Below are 21569 nucleotides of genomic sequence, written 5' to 3' on the forward strand. Positions count from 1 at the left end.
CAGGCCTTCTCTTCCACTGCTGAGAGCAATACTTTTGTCCAGTCCTTGAGAACATTTGGAAAAGTAAATCAAGATTTAAGGTTTTTTTCTCAGGTGGTTAGATCCAGAAATCCCATTTTAAAGAATCTAGGCTAAATTCTGTCATTGAAGGGGAGCTGGGAATCTCCATGCAAAAAGATGTATCATTGGGGCAGCATTTACTTCAAAATAGTAGAAACATCCTACCTGTTCAAAACTTAAGAAATGACTAATACATTTTGCAAGTTTTAAAATGATGTTAATAACAATTTTTCAATAATGTGGGAAAATATTTGCAAAAATGCTAAAGACAAAAACAAGGCAGAACTATTCAAAAAACAAGCCTATGTATTAGAAACAATTAGAAGCAAATATATCCAAACAGTAATAGTTATAACACAGAAACAAGAAAAAATACACTGAAACTATTCTGAACCAAAGCGTTGATATTAATATTTCAAAGTGGGAGTTCCCATTGTAGCTCAGCAGGTTAAGAACCCAACTAGTATCCATGAGGATGCGGGTTCGATCCCTGGCCTCACCCAATGGGTTAAGGGTCTGGTGTTGCCATGGCTGTGGCAGCTGCAGCTCTGATTCAACCCCCAGCCCGGAAACTTCCATATGCCACAAGTGTGGTTTCAAAAAAAGACAAAAAAAAAAAAAAATTCAAAGTCAATGAAGGTAAGATTTGAAACTGTGGGAACAGGGACTATTTTGGAATTCCCTGCCAAGACTTCATTTCTACCTTTATCTTTTCCCTTTAATGTTGACATGTCGAATTGTTCAAGGACACTAATATAAGGCCTATGCCAACCTTCTATCACTAGAGGAAATTCTTCTGCAAATAGAATCCTTCAGATAATCAAAAACATTGCAGAACTCTTTTACAAGTTTCTTCAACCCGGGTGACCCTTAAAATCGAAATGTAGATATGCACTTTTTCTTGCTGACATAAACACCAAACCTTGCCAGGATGGCCTCATTGCTTTAGGAACAGAATCAGGGAAATGATACAGTATCAACTCAATTTAAAACCCTCTGAGAAATCCAGGATTCCCTGATATACGTCAACCATTAATTGATAAAGAAAACTGGATTCTATTTCCTCTATAAGTCAAGGCTCTCAGCACTGAGATGAAGGTTTGATCCCTGGCCTCACTCAGTGGGTCGAGGATCCAGCACTGCTGTGAGTTATGGTGTAGGTCACAGATGCAGCTGTGGCTGTGACATAGGCCAGTAACTCCAATTTGACCCCTAGCCTGGGAACTTTCATATGCCACAGGTGTGGCCCTAAAAAAATAAATTTAATATTTTAAAAAAATTAATTAAAATAAAATTTTAAAATAAGACAAAAGTTACTTAAAAGACTGAGGGTTTTTTTGGTAGAGGATATACAAAACTTGATCATTATCCTAAGGAGATGACCTATTTTAAGACATAAGTTCAATGTGATTTTTATTTATTTTATAAAATTTTTTTTTTTTTGGTCTTTTTGCTATTTCTTGGGCCGCTCCGGTGGCACATGGAGGTTCCCAGGCTAGGGGTCGAATCGGAGCTGTAGCCACCAGCCTACGCTAGAGCCACAGCAACGCGTGATCCGAGCCGCGTCTGCAACCTACACCACAGCTCACGGCAACACCGGATCGTTAACCCACTGAGCAAGGGCAGGGACCGAACCCTCAACCTCATGGTTCCTAGTCGGATTCGTTAACCACTGCGCCATGACGGGAACTCCCAATTTTATAAAAATTTTATACCAAAAAAAAACTAATGTATACATGTAAGGATAACTTGATCCCCTTGCTGTACAGTGGGCAAATTTTTAAAAATTTTTTTAAAAAATATATATATATAACTACAATGATCTGTCCAAGACTATGGAATTGGTGTCGGTGGTACTTGTGTTAATTTGCTTTTTGCAAACATCTAACGCCTATAAAGCTTACTGAGCACATTGCTTTCCTACCTGTACCCACTGTCCAAATAACCTCAGCAGGCTAGTGTCAGATGGCACTATCACTGAAAAATGATACCATTATCTTTCTTTTACATGAGGGCTCAAGTTTACTCTTTAGGCAGTTCCAGCTTAATTCCTTGTAAATCCTAGCCACCATACAACCCATAAACTGGAACTGTCAATCATGAAGAAGATTTTCTAAAGAAAATATAATATTAAGGAAGTAATTGTGCTGGAGGAGAAGTCTAGAAAACAAGGGATGACAAGCAGACAGGGGGATAAAAGCCATCTTATCCTGAAAACTAACTCTGATTTAAGTTTGACACCATGAAAAAGCCCAAACTGGTAAACAAAAGACTATAGTGGAATCTATTTTGAGGGGTCTTCTATAACATATAATGCAAATCAATAAGAGCTTTTATTTTTATTGACTGTTAAATTTTCCAAAGCAATAAGGGTATTTATTTTTATTGAATGTTAAAATATCTACTCAGCTCTTCTAGAGCAGATCCAATCTTCTTAACCAGAGCTTCTTTTCTCACAGATCCCTTAGTTATTTTCCTAGGAAGACTGCATTCTTTTCAGAAATCTTTTTTGGAACTATGTAATCTCCTGCTCCTGTATCCGTGGCCTCAAAGGAATGTCTGAATTTTTACATCACCTGCTAAACAACAAACTCAAAATCTTAGAGGCTTTTTTAAAATAAATAAATAAGAACAAATTGGTGTCATGAAAAGGGTAAGTCTTATCTGTGGTTGCCACCTCCTTTAACTGTTTCCTCTCAGATAAAAAGGCCATGAGTATTTGAATGTGAAATGGCACAGTTATTGACAGAGTAATCATTTGGTGACAGTCTCTGCTTTGGGGGCAGGGGTCACAGAACACCAACCAGGCCCTTGGTGAGTCTGAAAATGGAGATGTTGCAGAATTTTCCTGTTTGTGGCTTACTGAATGGTAACCAAATATGAGTGATTTGGGCTCCAAATCACGGACATAGGCTGCCAGCTCTTCTAGTACATTAGTGCTCTTAACACAGTATTCACATCATCAGGAGCTTGTTAGAATTGCAGAATCTGCATTTTAACGGCATTCTCAGGGGATTCATATGCACATTAAAGTTTCAGAAGCACTGTACATTAAAGTTTGAGTTTCGCTGCTCTAGCACACACTCCTCCAAGATATCTGTATATAAAATATAACTGAAAATGTATTTTTTCACGGATTTAAGCTCAAAAATCTTAAGGGTCACAGAAAAAAATTCCTTCTGATAATGAAAATCTTTCATTAGTTAGCCAATTATTTGGATATATTAGTATATGGTAGTAGGTTGCTAATTTCCCCTCCGATTTTAAAATACCAATGTGGTAGGCAAAAGCAAGAGCAGAGGAAACTGAAGATATAAATCAATGATATTAATGTTGTTTTTAATTATTGGGAGGAATTAGTTCTAACTGTAATGTAGATAGGACATACTGAGAAATGATGGCCAGTTAGCACATATAAGTGTCTCTGAAAGACAGCAACATAGCCATAAAAATTAACCATTATGTTAGAGACCTAGTTCCTGAGGGGAATCTTCATAAGGGAATTCCTCCCTGAGGATTCTTCAGTGCCTCACTGCTATATTCACTTTGCAGTCTTATAATAGCCAGCAATTGAACTTGGCCATGAGTTCAGGGGCACAACAATATTGTACCCAGTGGAGTCAAAGTATGAGTAGATGGGGGCAGAAAGAAGCAGCAATCCACTTCTTTCCATGGGAGAATGGATTACCCATCTTCTACTTCCAACAAATCAAGAGCTACATGCTGATTTAAAGTTTTCAGTAATAAATACACTAGCTCATAGTTAGAAAACAAGGTAATGGGAATAAAAACAGTAATGCCTCAACAAACTAATGCTGAACTGGATAAACTTCTTCTAGACATTAAAAACTTACATGATAGGAATGTGTGCATCCACCAACTATGCCTCTACCTAATTTCCTAAAAGAGAATTCTAACAGTACACTGGCGGATAGTGAGAGAATCCAAAAAGAGTATGGGTCCTATCAGCTGGCAAATATCAGACCAGAATCTATATTCTTTGCTCAAATTTTTTTTTTCAATTTCTTGGGCCGCTCCCATGGCATATGGAGGTTCCCAGGCTAGGGGTCCAATTGGAGCCGAAGCCACCAGCCTACGCCAGAGCCACAGCAATGCAGGATCCAAGCTGCATCTGCGACCTACACCACAGCTCATGGCAACGCCGGATCGTTAACCCACTGAGCAAGGGCAGGGATCGAACCTGCAACCTCATGGTTCCTAGTCGGATTCGTTAACCACTGCGCCAAGATGGGAACTCCCCCTTTGCTCAAATTTGAGTAGGGAGGAAAATTATATATATGCATTTGAAAATCAAAGAATATTCTCGCTCCAACAATATAGGAAAAAAAATTCTTATTAATACTATAAAATCAGATAAAAATTTTAAATGCACATCTATTTTTGGAGTTGCTGCCATGGCTCAGCGATAATGAATCCAACTAGTATCCATGAGGACACAGGTTCAATCCCCCATCTCACTCAGTGGATTAAGGATCTGGCGTTACTATGAGCTGTGGTGTAGGATGCAGATGCAGCTTCAATCCCGTGTGGCTGTGGCTGTGGCTGTGGTGTAGGCCGGCAGCTGCAGCTCTGATTCAACCCCTAGCCTGGGGACTTCCATACACCACAGGTGTGGCCCTAAAAAGATTTTTAAAAAATAAAATAAATAAAAGCACATCTATTTTTAAAAACACAGAAGAAAGTAGCTTTATAAAATTAAGGAAAAACATAGAACCGAGACAGTTGAAATAAAAAGGTAGATAACAAGGACACAACACAAGCGTAAAAAAATCAAACATTGTAATACCTAACTAAAGTCCATCTCAAAGGCAGTGCAGAGCATAGGAAATAGAGATGAAGACAACAAAATAAAAAGAGAGCGCAAAAGATCATAAAGTTCCGATCAGTTCGCCAGTGATATCATTGAGGGAAAAAAACATAAAAGTAAGCCTTCTGGCTAAGGGCTGAGTGAGGAAGTCAGCAAATCCTTTTTCCCCAAAACAATTGCAAACAATAGTCTGTGAAACATTTGTGCTGAAAAAACAGCCAAGCTTTAAGTAGGAGCAGTGGAAATCTGAAGCCTTCTTGCCTGAAACAGCTCCAATCACTCCCCACCCTCTCCGGCTCAGTGGTCACCAGGGTTCTGCCAAGGCAGCAAACAGGCTGTACTTTGATGGAAGGGAGTTCACTCCACCTACAGTGGTGACAACACTCATGTCCAGAGGCATTGTTGGTGATGAGTGAATAAGGAGGTTGAGGTCATGACTGGAGCAAGAATATTTCTGTCTCAAGCTTGACTAGGGCTAAGGGGTGGGAGCAGGGATTAACTCAGGGGTGGAGGAACAGAGAGACTTTGGGGGATCATGAAAATGTCCTGAAACCAAAAATCATTGAACTGTCTACTACTTACATTGTATAATTTGTATATGAAATCAATATACCAGTGAAGGTTTTTTAACACTATATACACAAAGGAAAACTTGCTAGAGTGGGGGGAAAAAAAGTCTAAATCTACAGCTCTAATGAGCTCACCATGCCCTGGCAAAAACTAATTTAACATTGTTTGGTCTTCACCTTGTCTTGCAACAGTTTTACTTTTGTGATAAAAACTGTGTAAGAACTATGATCTTAACCATGCAGAAAAAGAAAGCCATATAAAGTTTACTTCCCAAGAAAGAATAACCACACAAACTCAAGCTTCCCCTGTGCAAAAGTTAATGTCATAATAATAAAACAAAGAAATTTTTGCAGAATTTTCGTAGGAAAAATTGAGCTCTCAGAATTATATACCAAGCTAAGATGCAGCTCTTGTCAAGGCAAAAGAAATATAATCAAGTGTGCTCATTTGATGTACAAAAGAGTTATAGTTACAGGTGATTCCTCTGAATAGAAAACTACATATATTTCAGATGAAGTTTAATTTGTAAACTCTATCCCCCTCTGCCCCCAATACTTCATAGAAACACATCTACTGCAAATTTGAGGACTCAAGTTCAATTACAAATGAAGGGAGAAGGCAAGGCATATTTCCATGGCATGCCAGTCATCATTTTGGAGGTTTAGTGCTGCTCTTGAAACTTAGCTTCTGCATCAGGGAAACTTTAGAGAGTGGTGAGGACTGTGGAAAACTGGAAAAGGTTCCAGAAGATTGACACTTTTCAAGAATGAGAAACCAAAATTGTGTCCCAGGTCTTTTAATTTTTCAAAAGAAATCAGATTACCTAGATCTTATATTTTAAAAATCTTTCATTTACTCGTCTGAAAAGTTTGTCCAGAATTAGTGGCTTTCATACTGTCTTATGTCACGGAAGTCTTTCTTCAAATTAAATTCTCCCTGGAACACAAAAAAATGAGCCAGAACCAGATTTTCTTTCAAATATCTATGATTCTATGAGATTGTAAACAAGAGTTGGCTGAGTAATGAATGGTCTGTTATCTAGCTGGTCAGCATGTTTAACTTATACCAATTTAACATGTATTAAGTGATGATTATATTGCCTTTATGGATGCATGATCCCACCATTGACAGTTACACAGTTTATTTCAGGGCAGGGAAAGCAAAATACTACAGAGGATGTAGAAAACCCTGGTTGAAGAGGCCAAGGGGGAATATGTCAGTCAAGAGGACATTTCCACTGTGCATTAAATGATGGGTTAAGTGTTTTCAAGCAGAAGTAAGACAGTAGATGTCTGGAAAAGCCTGAAGAAACATATACAGGTGTGAAAGTACACGGTACCTCGAGGGAAAATGAGACAAGTGGTACACAGAAAGGAAATAGCACCCAGAAATTAAGCATTAAACTGTTTACTGGTGAATAACTGAGTTACACTATAATCAGCCATGCTCTTACCGTATTTGCATGGAGGAAAAGAAAAAACAGGCCTTCCAGTGATGAGGATGTAAATCCCAGCTTACATGAATAAAACATTTATTCAATTATAAACTTTAAGTTAGCATAATAAGGATAATCTGTTATTATAAACTGTTTTCTTTCTGAATTAATAGATTTTAATCCTAGAAATTAAGACTAGAAATTTGATGAGTATAAAACCCATGATATTTTGTGTAAAAATCTGTACATATTTGTGTTATAAGTATTTATAAAATTTTAAGAAGATTTGTCTTATTAAAATAACAGATTATCCTAATGATTCTCTCACATGGCACAGGAAGTAGCAACTCCATGGGGTTTATTCCTATGCCTGTGCTGTGTTTGTTGCTCTCCCTGCATGGGCTACAGTGAGGAAGTCCCAAAATGAAGTAGCCATGCACCCTACTTGCTGGGACTTAGTGTTTAGCAGGAGAAGTGATTTTGTGGAGAAGCCAGTCTCCTCCACTGCGGATAGTGAGTTGCCTTCAATTCTCTCTACAGAACCCTGAAATACTCTCTGCAGATATAGAAAGAAGGGTTTCAGAAGGTCTGAGCCATTCACCATATCAATATGGTATCTCAGGGAGCAGAAGTGAACGCCACCAAAGATCCCAAACAAGCATAGATATGTCCCTAGCATCTATCACCAATCATAGAGTAGAAAATACTTGAGTTTGTTTCCTGCCATGAGAGTTTTCATTTTGATTTTTACCTCTTGAGCCTATCAGAGCTGGAAGGTGGGGCTTGTGCTAGGATTACAGAATAGGACAAGCAAATCTTCACCCCTCTATAAGATCCCCCATGAATCATAGGCTCTGACCTTGTCTTCTCTCAGCTCTTGACTTTGCTGAGAATTGAGAATCCTGAAGGTCTTTGTTCCAGCTCATCTCGCTGCCCTCAGCCTGTTGTTACACCACCTGGTCAGCACTATGAATTCATGCTTGTCAGGAGTAAGTAGCCTGTGGGGGACCATGGAAGGACCTGCTCCACCTAAGACAGGATGTGTGCACATTAACCCTGGCTTCCCATCTGACTCTACTGTGACCATCCTGAGTCACATTCCTTCTCCTGGGCATCATCCTACACAGCTCTCAGCCCAACTGCCACCAGGCAGGGAGGATGTGTCTCTCACACAACCTCCCATGATCTTTGGGGATGCTTAGGAAAACACTGGAGAGTGTGGCTCAGCGGGCCTGGGCCTTGTGCCTCCTCAACCTGGGTGCCACAACAGGGGCTGGACTCTCATCCGTCAGGCACAGGATCACCACTCAGAGGAGGGACACATTCATGCTTCTTCACCTCCAGGCTCTTCTGCATCCTGCTAGCAGCGAACACATCATGCTGAGTGCTGGGTCCTATCAGAGCAAGAGAGTCCTGCCCCCACCTCCTGGTTTGATGGGATGCTGAGGCACCCTGGATCTCCTTAGGAATCAGTAGGGAAGAGCATCCCATGGTCCCCCATGCCACATCGGAAGGAAGCCACAGCGCTCCCCACCTTTATTCTCTCCTCTGTGGTAGCTCAGAAAGCGGGCATGCGGAGGAGCTACTTTCTGAGAGAGATGAGTTTCCAACACAGAGGTCTTTCCATCTACTCAAGGTAGCCTCTTGGTCTTTCTGCTCCTCAGTTCTCTCCTCCCACCACCAAACATCCCTGGCTGAACACTAGGATGCCATGCCTGCCCTCTTTATCAATCTCAAGACCCATCCTTTTCCTGCTCTGTGCACCTAGAGCTTTCTCTGGCATCTCTCCCCCTGTATTCTAAGAACATGTGCTTTTTATATGTGATTAGCAACTTCACTATATTTTTTGCCCGCCTGGGCTCATATGCTGCTTCTGACTTCTCAGACCCTAATTAAAAAGCAAAGAAACACCTTGCCCTGGTAACTCCCAGAATTCCTCTTCATATCTGGTTTTAGTTCTCTGTATGGGCCCCCACCCTGAGCCACAATCCTTTCTGGTTACTCATTCACACCTCTATAAATTTGTCCTGCTCTCTTAATTGTAGGGAAAGCATTCTTCTCAAGAAACACAAAGCCCCTCCTCATTCCTGTCACCTTCTACTTACTATGAGCAAAGCATCTGTTCTTTTAGCCAAGACCAATCCCTCAACCTGGGGACTCATTCCTATTCTGTTACTTCTGCTCATGACATTGCTCTAGTAGTTCTCCCTTTCTCTCCTGCATCATCAGTTTCTTCCTCTTATTTGGATTTTTTTCCATTAACATCCAGCATGTTATATCGCCTGCCTTTTAAAAACCCTATTGATGCTATTTCCTCATTTTCTGCACCTCTGTAGAGCAAATACCCTAAAGCAGTTGATGACACTTGCCATCACCAACGCTCTTCCTCTCCCTCTTGAATCCACTGTAGTCACATCTTTACCTCCATCTCTCACTTGGGTCTATTCATCTCAAGGCCATGAATGATCTCTGTGTTGTTAAATCTAATCATCAACTGAGTCCTCATCTTACTTGGCCCTTTGGCAACTTTTCATACAGTTGATTACTTTCTCCTTGAAATGCTTTCCTCTCTTGGCTTCCAGTATCCCACACTCTCCCAGTTTTCCTCCTACCTCACTGGCGACGACTTCTCAGGTTCTGCTCATTGGTTCCAAATTTTTCCTCCAATTTCTTTTTTTCTTTCTTTCTTTCCTTTTTGGTCACCCTGCAGCATATGGAGTTTCTGGGCCAGGGACCAGATTCCAGCCACAGTTGAGACCTACACTGCAGCTGTGGCAATACCTGATCCTTTAACCCACAGTGCCAGGACGAGGATCAAAATTGTGTCCTGGTACTGCAGAGACACTAATGATCCTGTTGGGCCACAGCAGAACTCCCTCCAATTTCTCAATGTTGGGGTGTCCCAGAGGCTCGTCCTTGGATCTTTCCTTCATTTACAATCATCGCCTTAGTGATCTTATCCAGTCTCATGGTACTACGTATCTTTCTCTTTTTCTTTCTTTCTCCATCTCCTCATTCTTCTTCATCATCATCTAATCTATCTTTCTAACTACAGCCTGAGGATCATCAAGCTTCTGTGTTGAGAACAGACTGGTGGAAGCATGGTCTCAGGCAGAAGCTGGGAAATTAGTTATGATGCTGCTAGAGTAATCACAGCAGCAGAGTTAATGAGAAGTGGTCATGTCCTGAATGCATTTCAAAAAGTAGAGACAACAGATTGATTGGATGTAATTGGTTAGGAAAAAATGTCAAAGATGACCCTAATGTGGAGTTCCCATCGTGGCTCAGTGGTTAACGAATCCGACTAGGAACCATGAGGTTGCGGGTTCGATCCCTGCCCTTGCTCAGTGGGTTAAGGATTCGGCATTGTCGCGAGCTGTGGTGTAGGTTGCAGACGCGGCTCGGATCCAGCGTTGCTGTGTCTCTGGCGTAGGCCAGCAGCTATGGCTCCGATTGGACCCCTAGCCTGGGAACCTCCATATGCCATGGGAGTGGCCCAAGAAATGGCAAAAAGACAAAAAAAAAAAAATGACCCTAATGTTATTGTCCTGAATAACTGGAAAATTGGAGTTGCCATTAACTGATATTCTGAATACTGTGATTGGAGCATATTTTTATGTATAACTAGGTAATGGTTGTGTGGGGCGGTGACAGGGAATCAGGAGTTCACTGTTCTATAGTTTGAGATGAATATTGGACAATCAAGTATATATGTTAATTAGATAGCTTGGGCATGTGAGACTAGCTCAAGAAATCATGAGCTCCACTGTACAAGGTATGTCTTTGCTGTGTTTGCTATATTAACTTCCATATAGTAAGTAAGCAAATGTTTTAATTTAGTGTACGACATTTCACTAAATATAAGTGTAAGGTTATTCTTAAGTTTCTTTTTTTTTTTCAGTTTTAAGATATAACTGACATACAGCACTGCATAGTTGAAGGTGTATTGCAAAATCAAGGTTATTTTTACTGTGACCCTTCTGGGGATCCTCATCCACTGAGTACCCCAGTAATTCCGTGGCAGGATTCCTTAGTCTATAACACTCATCATGCGGAAGTAATGATCTGTCCACCTCCCCAGCCCAGACCTTGGATTCAAATACTATTACGGTATTATTACAGACCACCCTCATTCCCTGGGGGTGTGACATGCTACTGTATTAGTCAGACAAGAATGATGAGTAACCTAACAAGCAGAGGCAGTAAACACAGAAAAAAGAGGAACAAAGCTGAGATATGTCAAGATTAGAACCAGTGACTGACTTCACGTTTGGGCTGAGCAGAAACACAGATTTACGGTTATACTAAACTGGCAAACGGTTTTGTGGGGTGAAGGCTGAAGTTACGGAAATTTTTAATTAATTTGCATTGCTTTTACACAACAAGGCTCAACTCACTGCTCTTTATCACACACTATGGACAACAGACTGCAACTCAGTTTATTCATCTCCATCCCCGAAAAGCACTTAGGTACTGGGTTGGCTTCCTGGCTCAGAGTTCTTTATAGTGCATAGCAAACCAGACTTTTATCATGCCCTCTTCATGAACATGTCAGCTTCTATACCAGGTACACGGACCCCAGTCTACATGCTCTCCCTCCCTGCTTCTCTCCCTGGCTACCCTTGGGGGTGGGGGACCAGCTCCTCTCCATGTCCTACTGTGACCTTTATTCCAGGTGTCAGTCATTTCATGCAACTGATAGGCAGGAGGTGGGATACAGTTAAGAGAGCTATAGCAGCCTCTCATTTTGAGTTCTCCAGAAAAATCTAACCAATAATCAAAATGGAACAGAGAGGGGACATTCTATCATTTGCTTTTAACATCTGTCATATTAGCTATATGCTGTGGATAAACACAAAGCACCTCCTCAAAGCTGGAACATTGGCATGCCCCTCCAAGTTGTGGACATATGTAGATGTCATCAGTGAATTTTGCCTGTAAGATTCCTGGCCACTCCTTCTTGACAGTACTATCCTCATGTCCACATTGCTCCTCTGGTCCCAAGGACACCATGACAGAAATCAAACCTGACCTCTACCTTCAATGTACCTTAGACAAGGACCTTCCTTCTCTGCTGAAGTCTCTTTATCCACAGTCTAGGGGTAGGGAGAGGTGAACTGCTGACCCAGCTTGGGTTTCAACCTAGATAGGAAGGACATTTACCTCCCTTATGCCTTCCCTGAACACACTTCAGTGGAGAGAAGGAGCAGACAGACAACTCTCTGCTTAGAGATATAGAGTGTATTTTGGGTGGTGCTCTGCCCACCTGCACATTAATGAAAATGGCAATAGCAGTCCTCTTCAAGGGATGCAGATGTTGGAAAGACTACAAAGTCTTCTGACTGCACTGGGTCTTCTTGAGCAGGCCAATGTTTCCCTCTGAGGTGAGAGTTGAGTGTTAGGGGGGTTCCCTGGTTGGGTAGCACGAGCCACTCGAGGACAGTGCCGAGGACAGTGGCGGGGAATGCCTAGGACTGAGGCAGAGTAGAGTTGATGGGAGTGGGAGTGGTGCCAGAGCTTATGGTCTGGGTAATGGGAAACATCCAAGAAGGCCAGGCCCACTTGCTTCTCAGTGGGGGGAAACTGGGGCTTGGGCCCTCCTCTTGTCTTCTCTGCCTTAGTTCGACCCTTGGGACTTTTGGCTGGAGCCAAGTTCTTTTCCATATTTTCTTTCCTGGTGTTGGGCACTTTCTTGGATGTGGAAGGCATGGATTCCTCGTTTCCTTTGCCTTTTGTCTTGGGGTTAATACGGTGCAGAAAAGATTTCATTTTATTTCTTAAACCAGATTCTGGAAGGCTGGGCCTCTTGTGAGTATGGCCTGGCATCATCTGCCTCTGCAAAATGTGACCTTGTAAAGTTTGGCCCTGCAATGGCTTATCCAAAATGAGCTGGCCCAGAAAAGGCTGGCCCTGTGACACCTGGGGCACCTTAGGCTGGGCATTCTTATAAACTTTTGCTGGTTTGAGGATGCCATTGAGTTTGGTTTGATTGTCTTGCCGGTCATTCTTCTCAGAGCCTTTCCCCCCAGGGTCTCTAGGAGATAGTTCTGGGAGTTTAAGCTGAGGGTGATGCTGGGGACTGGGTTGACAGGGAGCGTCAAGGTGAATGCAATGTCTCCGTCGCCATGGGCTGCAGGGAGTCCTGTTCAAAAGCATTCTTTCTGGCCTCTGGGCTTCAGCAGACTGGCTTTTTTCTCTAGTGGAGGAGAGTGAAAATCCAGCATCCCCTTCTCCATGGTCCCCTGACAATTTGGGTTTGCCTTTCTCTTCTATCTTTTCTGCCAGTGTGGGGCTGTGGGCTGAGTCCTTTTTCTTGTCAGGGCTCTGGGGCTCAGGGCTCCAGGGTTCCTCTAGGCTGGGACTGCTCACACTGGCCTCCAGCTGAACACAGAGCACCTGGGATTCTGTCATGTCCCCACTGGGTTGTGATATCTTAGAAGCCCAGTGGACAGCATCATGGGGCACTAAACTAGAACTAAGTTGCTTGTGTTTCTGATGAACTGCCTTCAACTCAGTGGCCAGCTGTTCTTTGAAATGGAGCCATTCTGGATCTGGGGCACATGGCATATCTGGTGGAATGGGGAGTTCCTGGAGCAGTGTTTTGCCTTGGTTGTTTAGACTCCCAAGAGACTCCTGTGTGCATATGTTCTCTGGAATTGCTACAGTTTGTTCCCTGGACTCCCTTGCCTTTATGGGAATTCCCAGTTGTATCTCTAGGATCTTCTTTCTCACATGGAAATTTAATTTGGCCAAGATGGGCTCCCCAAGTGAGTAAAGCCTTGCAGGCTCTGTCTGGCTTTCTATAGGCACCGTCTCAGTTGTTCCATCTACTTGCACTTCAGCCTGGGATTCATCTGCAATGTCTGCACAAGCCTCACTGGCATCTTGAAAGCCTGGCCCAGAACTTAGTCCTTGCTCCTCAGGTGAGGTCACCTGAATCAGAGGTTCTGCTGGGAGTTCAACAGGCTCAGGCACCATCTCTGTGATCACAGCTTGAGAAGTGACTGCTGGGGCCATGGCCCTAGAGAGAGCCACATAATAAAGAGCAGGCAGCCCTGACAAAAAGGCCAGATACTTATGCCGTAAAGTTGTCTCCAGTTTCTCAATGGTTCCCTTGGAAAGGGCTAGAGGCAGCTTAGAATGTTCAATGACAGCATCTGGTGAGGCTTGTTGCTGATGATCAAGGGCCACTGGCATCCAGGTTATAAATTTTTGCTCTAAGTCCAAGTCAGTTGCTGCCTGTAGTTCCAGGGACTTGCTTTCTGGGATACAAGTGAAGGAAGTCTTTTTTAGGTGCCCAGGAATTATGCACTCCCAGGAGCTATAGACACAAGAAGGGACATTGCCCTGGTCAATCTGCCTACACTTGGAGTCTATATGGCTTTGCAATACTGCCTTGGCCTGGTCAAACAAGTGTGGCATGGGATCTGATACCAGGTCCAAAGTTGGTGAGAATGGGTCATCAGCCCCAGTGGCCTCTAGAGATGCAGGTTGGGGGACATTCACACTGCCTAGGGCTGAGCTTCTCCAGGACACAGTCTGCTGGTTAGCTGGAGGCAAGAGCAACTGCATGGACTGCTGGATCTTCTGGGGCAGACCCCAGCGGTGGTGAATCAACTGTCTCTGAAGGTGGAATTCCAGCAGCCTCCTCGCATGCTGTGGGAAGAGTAGTTCCTTTGTGAGGTCTGAGCTGGGCTGCCCTGGACAGGAAGTTTTCACAGTCTCAGAAGACTGGGCTTTGTCACAGGGCTTATACTGCACAGGGCTCTGAGTGCGCTGATCTCTCTGGAAAACACCTGGCAAGTTCCACTGAAGCTGGATCTGCCTCTGCAGCAGATGCCACTCCAAGGCTTCACACTCATCCAGAGTCAGAAATGGGACATTAATCTGAGATTGTTGATGATCAGATGGAAGAATCCAATTTTGGGAAGACAGAGAAGAGAGCGGAGCTGACTGGTGTGGAGTTTTAGGTAGCAGAGGGAAGAGAGAGAGCTCCTTGAAGAGAAAAGGATCCTTCAAGGGGGACTTGGACATTGTCTCATTCATGGAGAGGCCTTGAGAATCCAAGAAGGTGTCAACCAAGGACTCACTGTGCAGAGAAGGGAGGCCACAGAATAGCTGGCTGTATTTTGGCTGCACATGGCCCACTGAGTCATTAGCCTGCTGCCTAGACATTAGATAGAGGCCACTTAATTCTTTAAGGGATGGAGAAGACAAGGCTAGAGCCATATGATTTGGGATTTGCTGGTAGTAATATCTTTGTTCTGGGTCCAAAATGGACCATTCAGAAACCCAGAAGGCCTGGGTAGGCTGGCCGGCCATACATGAACCCCAGTTCTGGTATGAAATGGTCCCAAATTTCTCAACAGACAACTGAGAAGTATCATTCTGGATGAAAGAAACTGGTTGGTTATGTATAGGTTGGTAAAATAATGGTGGATTTGGCATAAGCTGCCTCAGGGACTCTTCTACACGTCTGGGGAGTCCCCACCTCTGGAAATGCATCAGTTTCTTCACATGTACCTCAAGAAGCCTTAGGACTTCAGGACTCAGGAATGGCAGGTGAGCAGGGAGGACAGTGACCATATGCAAGGCCACAGGATGTGTCAGGGTAGTGATTTCTCGGTTCAGGGTCAGAAGAGAGACCTGAGAATTCAAGGGCTGCTGGCCTTGGTTCCCATAGACAAGGTTGAGGTTGCTCTGTATCATCTCCTGCAGGTTCACTGAAACCCTAGGCTCCTCAGGCCTTGAAGAAAACATAGTCTCTGGGACCCTTGGCACATCTGGCACTTGAAATCCCTGCCTTTTCTTGAGGTGTTCAGCACAGTAATCATAATCGTGGATGCTAACTGTACTAGCTGACCGGGCAGCTGACTGGATTAAGGATTTCTGTGACACTGTGAGGGTTGCAGATGGAAGTGAAAGGTCTTTGGAGTGTGGGGAATGATGCTCCAGACTCTGCTCAAAAGACACATTAGATGCGGACAAAACCTCTAGGCAAGAAGAGCCTTGTGGTGGCCGCCTTGATATGGGGGAGGTTAGGGTGTTCTCACCCACCATCAACTGCTGAATCTCCAGAGCTGTGGCATTGCAGATTTTGCAGCAGGGATCTGCACACAGGAGCTGCCGCACACTCCCCTCCTGAGGAAGCCAGTCCTGGCTGGGAAGGGAAAACAGGCAACTGTTCGTTACTGATGGAGTGACACCGGCCTCTTGGCAAGTGACAGGCCTGTGAGCTCTGGATTATATCCCCAGGTTTTTTGCCATGGCATTTCTCTAGAAATATTCAGCAGATTAAGCCTGGCTAAACTGGGCAAGGTCTCAGACAACTGATGGGAATGCAGAGCCATGAGAGGCTGGGAGGTGGGTGAGTTCTCTGCTGACCTGTGTTGAGAAGCTGAACTGGGAGAAGGGCACCAGCCAGATGGGGCAGCACCAAGAACATCACCAGGTCAGACCTGGTGAGTTGGTCTCATTTGGGGCTAAGGAAGCTACAGCCCAGTATTCAGGTTTTCCAAACTGTGGGAGAGGAAGTCCCAAATACCAGGTCCTGTGGGAACTCTGCATATCAGGGATAACAGGGTGTACACAACATCCCTCGGCAGCCAATCCTCATTCTCTAGAGATCTTAAGAAGGGGATAATATGACAAGCTCCTGCCTGAGGGCCGTCCCAGGAACCGGCCTCCCTGAAGACAGAACCAGTGCAGGTAACGTCAGCAGGGCCCAGGGAGCTGCCCTTGAAAGGGGGCAGCTGTAAAGACAGCATGGCTACGATGACTGACTATGCACTTAATTATCCATTCTCGTGACCAGATAACTCGTCTTGTGGTTGAGCACAAACCCACACAGCTAAATGCTGCACTAGTCAAATCCTGGATTCCAGGACCTTTGTGAGCCCAGCACAGAGCACAACTGGAAGACACCTCTCTCCTGAGACAGCTGACCTCACTTCCTCCTCTGGCAACCCTCTCAACCAGTACGCCAGGCTCCACCGTGTCTGGCTCCCTCCCAGCCACTCTCTTTCTTCCCTACCCTGCCCCACGCCAAGCAGGGAAATCATCACAGGCCAGTCTGGGAGTTGGGACACGGCAAAGAGCAAGAGGTCACCTTCTCATGACAGAGAGCAGCTCCCACGGCTTCTCAGCTTCTTTCCGGGAAAGTCTCCTAGCTGAGAAACCAGGAGACAGTGTTACATGCAACGGGAGAGGGTTCGGGAACTTCCTGCAGCAAGCTGAAGGCCTTCGAGGGAGAGGAGACTGCAAACTCCACAGACAGTGCTCTGAGACATGTATCAGGTGCTCTCCTGGGCCTAATCTCATTTGACCTTCACAACCACACTGTGAGTGAGACAGGATCATCAGATGCCCTTTTTATGGATAAAAAGACTGAGAGATGAGGTGACTTCCAATGGGTCATAAAACTAGGAAGTGACACAGTTACAGACATCTCCCCTACTTCCTCACTCTCTATTCCCAGGGCTAAGGTGGGGAATTTGGGAACATCCTCAGGCTCTCATTTCCCACCCAAAAGAGTCTTCTGGGAGAATCTGTCAACTTGGGGAAGTAGAGCCTTCAGTGCTTAGAGCACCTGGCTCCTGACACCAGGGGTCATTGAGTACCAGGTCCATGGGTACCTCACGCCCAGGGGAGGGATGTCAGAGCAGAGACTGAGACTTTACCTCTTGATGCTGCATCTCTAGCCCTTTGTTTGACTCTCCGGTGACGCTTAAAGACAAAAGAGAGTGTGAAGTTGGGACACCATTTTCTTTTTCATGTCCAAAATGAGACAAAGCTGATATAAATTTCCCAATCCCTTTTTAATTATGTTTTTTTATTTTCCAAACTTTCTGTACTCTATATTTTTCATCCCAATTATGTTCCTTCTCTTTTACTTCTGATTCATTGTGAGGCTCTTCCATATTCTATACCTCCCCAATTACTTCCTAAGAAAAGTTCTGTGTCAAGCTTATGATGAAACAAGAGAAAGAGTGAAATATAATTAAAAGTATGTATGTCTAATAACCAAAAAACTTCATCTTACGAATGTCTTAATGGAGACACAAGCCATAAAAATCTTCCATAATGGAAGGGCTTCTGAAATCCGGTCAGACAGATTCCATTTCACCTAGTTCTCAACTCAAGCCAAATGTAGAGGTTCTTGACTTTTCAACTAGAATACACTGCAAGGAAGGCCTGGCAAGAAATCATTTCTAGGCTCAAGAGTAACAATTGCATAGGGAAAAAAAATTACAGGTGAGGGAAAGTGGGTAAGGATGAAAGGAGAGACACTGAGAGTTTAAAAACTTCTTATCTGAAACTTAATTAGTTCAGCCATGTCACAGTGTTTCCCTACCCGGCAGCAGCTCCTTTTAGGTTCCACCATTAATCCATGGTAACTCCTTTTAACTTGCCAGATAATAAGGATAATAATGAAGATAGAGCCATAGGTATATAAGGGATACCCCAAATCCCACAAAACAAAAGTTGGGCTCAGCATGGCCTAAACCTCATTAGCCTGAGGAGACCAACCATCCCTAAATGTAGGTATTCAGGGTTCTGGTGCCTAGTGACTCCCAAAGCTATGCCTTGTCATTTCCGCCTCACAGACAACGGAATCAGGTCACCAGACTACATCACAAAGCCCTTCTGTTTCACAAGGCAGGTGTGATGTCAAAGACCTTTATCTGTCTATGGAAGCTCATGTGTTGATTCAGTCTGTAGATGAGGGTTGTCTGCAAGGATTGAAGGTGCCACTCACAGGCAGCATCTGTACTCCTACTTTTTCACCTTCCACACCCTCCACCAGCCTGATGGCTTGGCTCTTCCTTTGTGACAGCTGTCTGGTCATCTATCACCAGAAAGCTGTTTAGGGATACAGGGCAGCTTTTGAGGAAGAGTGGCAGGAAAGGAGGAACATCTATCAACTTCCCCACCTGGAATTTATATCTGAGAAGCACATATGAGCTTATGGACAGCAGAGTCTGGTTACAGCTTGGGAATGGAGAGCTTTGATGTTACAGGCTGTGGGTGATGGGAAATCAGAGGTGCACAAAGGGGACCATAGCTGATGTGGCAGGGAAAGGCCAAGGTGTTAGCATCTTTAAATGACATTGTGGAAATCAAATCAGGAAGGAGTGCCTCCCAGACTGTGTGGCTTCAAGCTTGTAGATGAATGAGAAGAGACTGTAAACACTGCCTTTCAAGAAATGCTAATGAGACTTCTGAGTTCATTTTCTAGAGCTGTTTTTACCATGTTATAGAATTCTGTCTGCTCATGGGGATAAGTACTTGCAGAGAAGTATTTAGTGGCCACTTCTGGCTTAAGGTCATAAAGTAATTGCTGATTATGATTAGATCTAGTCATCTACTCTGGATGTTTGTTGTTTGCCTAAAGGAGTTTTTTGTTTTTATTTAACTTGGATTTTTTGAAAATTTTTGGTAAGTCAGTTTTCTATTTCACCACCAAGGCCCATCACTCCTATACTCTTATTTATTTACACATTTGTTACCTACCTGCCTGAACTCTGTGGATATTGTCATATTTCTCTAACACTCTAGATTTTCTGAATTTCCCTGAGAAAAAATATTTCTCTGGTTACAGTGTTCTCACAGCCAAAAAACCTTGAACTCATAATCTCCGAGGATGCTCCTTGGTCTTTCCTTCAGCTTTCAGCTGGCATGGTGAACCCTCAATATGGGCTCGGCTAAGCTGGGCAATGTCAAGAATACAAAAACATTCGGAGTTCCTGTCATGGCTCAGTGGTTAATGAATCCAACTAGGAACCATGAGGTTGCAGGTTCAATCCCTGGCCTTGCTCAGTGGGTTAAGGATCTGGTGATGCTGTGAGCTGTGGTATAGGTCACAGACACGGCTCAGATCCTGTGTTGCTGTGACTGTGGCGTAGCCCAGCAGATACAGCTCTGATTACACCCCTAGCCTGGGAACCTCCATATGCCATGGGAGAGGCCCTAAGAAAAGGCAAAAAGACAGAAAAAAAAAAAGAATATAAAGACATTGGAGTTGTGTTGCCTTTCTACTCTCAAGACAATCCAGTTTCCAAAATAAGACTAATTCACACAAAGTAAGAGCCAACAATCCAAAACAAATGGAATCACACATTCATTTGTGATGCCCAGGTCACAAACACCCCATTTCTGAGGAGAGAAAACATTGTGAGGGTCCAGGTGATGAGAGAGGGCTCCTGGGTAGAGTGACATTGGAGCTGGGTCTCTAAGTGCAGGCTGTGGGCAAAAGGAATATGTTGCAGGTAGAAGAACAACTTCTCAACAAATGAACACTGAGGAATGAGACACTGGTGCATTTGGCAGTTAGAAATGCAATTCATCTCTAGCAGAAGTGTAGGGGATGGACTGGGGAGGACTTGTGGGGAAAGACTGGAGGTGCAGAAGTTGGGCCTCTTGTTGAAGGACCAATGCATTTAATTGATTTAAATCACTGAAGTTAAGTAGACATATACATGGTACAAAATTCAACAGGAAGAATAAGGTGTATAGTAAATATGCCTCCTTCTCAACCTCTCATTTCCCATTTTTCTTCCCTTGAGGCAATCGCTTCTATCAGATTCCTCTGTATCTTTCCAAACTAGTCTAATATAGCCAAAAACAAATGGATTTTTGTGTTTTTCTTCACAAATGGTAGTATATACAGTTGCCTTTCTTATTTCATTTAATAATTAAATATATTTTATGCATGCCATTTTTTAAATGGCTGTAAGTCTTCCTTGATAGACTATAACACAAATCATCTTTGATTCTCTGTTCATGGATGTTTAATTACATAGTCTTTTGCTCTAAGTAAAACCTTACAGGAATTCCCGTCATGGTGCAGTGGTTAACGAATCTGACTAGGAACCATGAGGTTGCAGGTTCGATCCCTACCCTTGCTCAGTAGGTTAAGGATCCAGCATTGCCGTGAGCTGTGGTGTAGGTTGCAGATGCGGCTCGGATCCCACGTTGCTATGGCTCTGGCATAGGCCGGCGGCTACAGCTCCAATTAGACCCCTAGCCTGGGAAACTCCATATACCGCAGGAGTGGCTCAAGAAATGGCAAAAAGACAAAACAAAAACAAAAACAAAAACAAACAAACAAAAAAAAACCTTACATATCTATATATATAGATACAGATATCCTGTATATATGTATTGGTATCTATTCAGGAAAAATTCCTATGAATGAATTGACATCTTAACAGTATTGTGTTTTGATCCATGGATATGGTATCTCCCCATTTTTTTAGGGTTTCTTTCATTTCTCTCAGAAATGTTTTCCTTTTTTCTGTATAAATCATATACACTCTTTCTGAATGTATCTTATTTCAAATTTTATGATGTTATTATAAATGATACTGCTTTCTTTTGACTTCTAATGTTTGATGCTAGTATATAGAAATAGAAAATGTTTGAATAATTATCTTACATGATGCAATCTTGTTAAATAAACTTATTAGTTGTAGCAGCTATTTTTGGTAAGTTCTTCAGTACTTTCCAAATTGATTATAATGTTATCTGACATTTTTACATCTTCTTTTCCAATCTGAATATCTTTTATTTCTCTTACCTTACTGCACATCAGTGAGAGAAGACATATTTACCTTGTTACTGATCTTAGAGGGAAGCATTTTTTTTTTGTTTTCTTTTTGGTTTCTTTGTTTCTCA

At 43.2% G+C, this 21569-nt stretch overlaps 1 protein-coding gene across 4 annotated transcripts in view; it reads right to left on the reverse strand.

The window, feature by feature from the left end:
- The window catches only part of LOC100525024 (protein FAM205A-like), a 161341-nt gene continuing 144460 nt past the window's right edge, over positions 4689-21569 (reverse strand). For 3 of the 4 annotated variants that reach the window (XM_021065319.1, XM_021065315.1, XM_021065324.1), the window contains 2 exons: positions 17002-17618; positions 4689-16053 (listed from right to left, as the gene is read on the reverse strand). In XM_021065319.1, coding sequence (XP_020920978.1) covers positions 12195-16053; positions 17002-17252 — 4110 coding nt within the window. In that variant the 5' untranslated portion in view covers positions 17253-17618 and the 3' untranslated portion in view covers positions 4689-12194. Of the gene's footprint in view, positions 16054-17001; positions 17619-18246; positions 19736-21569 lie in introns of those variants that run through there. The other variant, XM_021065331.1, reaches the window with a different exon arrangement.

Source organism: Sus scrofa, chromosome 1 (assembly GCF_000003025.6).
Source record: "Sus scrofa isolate TJ Tabasco breed Duroc chromosome 1, Sscrofa11.1, whole genome shotgun sequence".
Lineage (NCBI taxonomy): Eukaryota > Metazoa > Chordata > Mammalia > Artiodactyla > Suidae > Sus > Sus scrofa.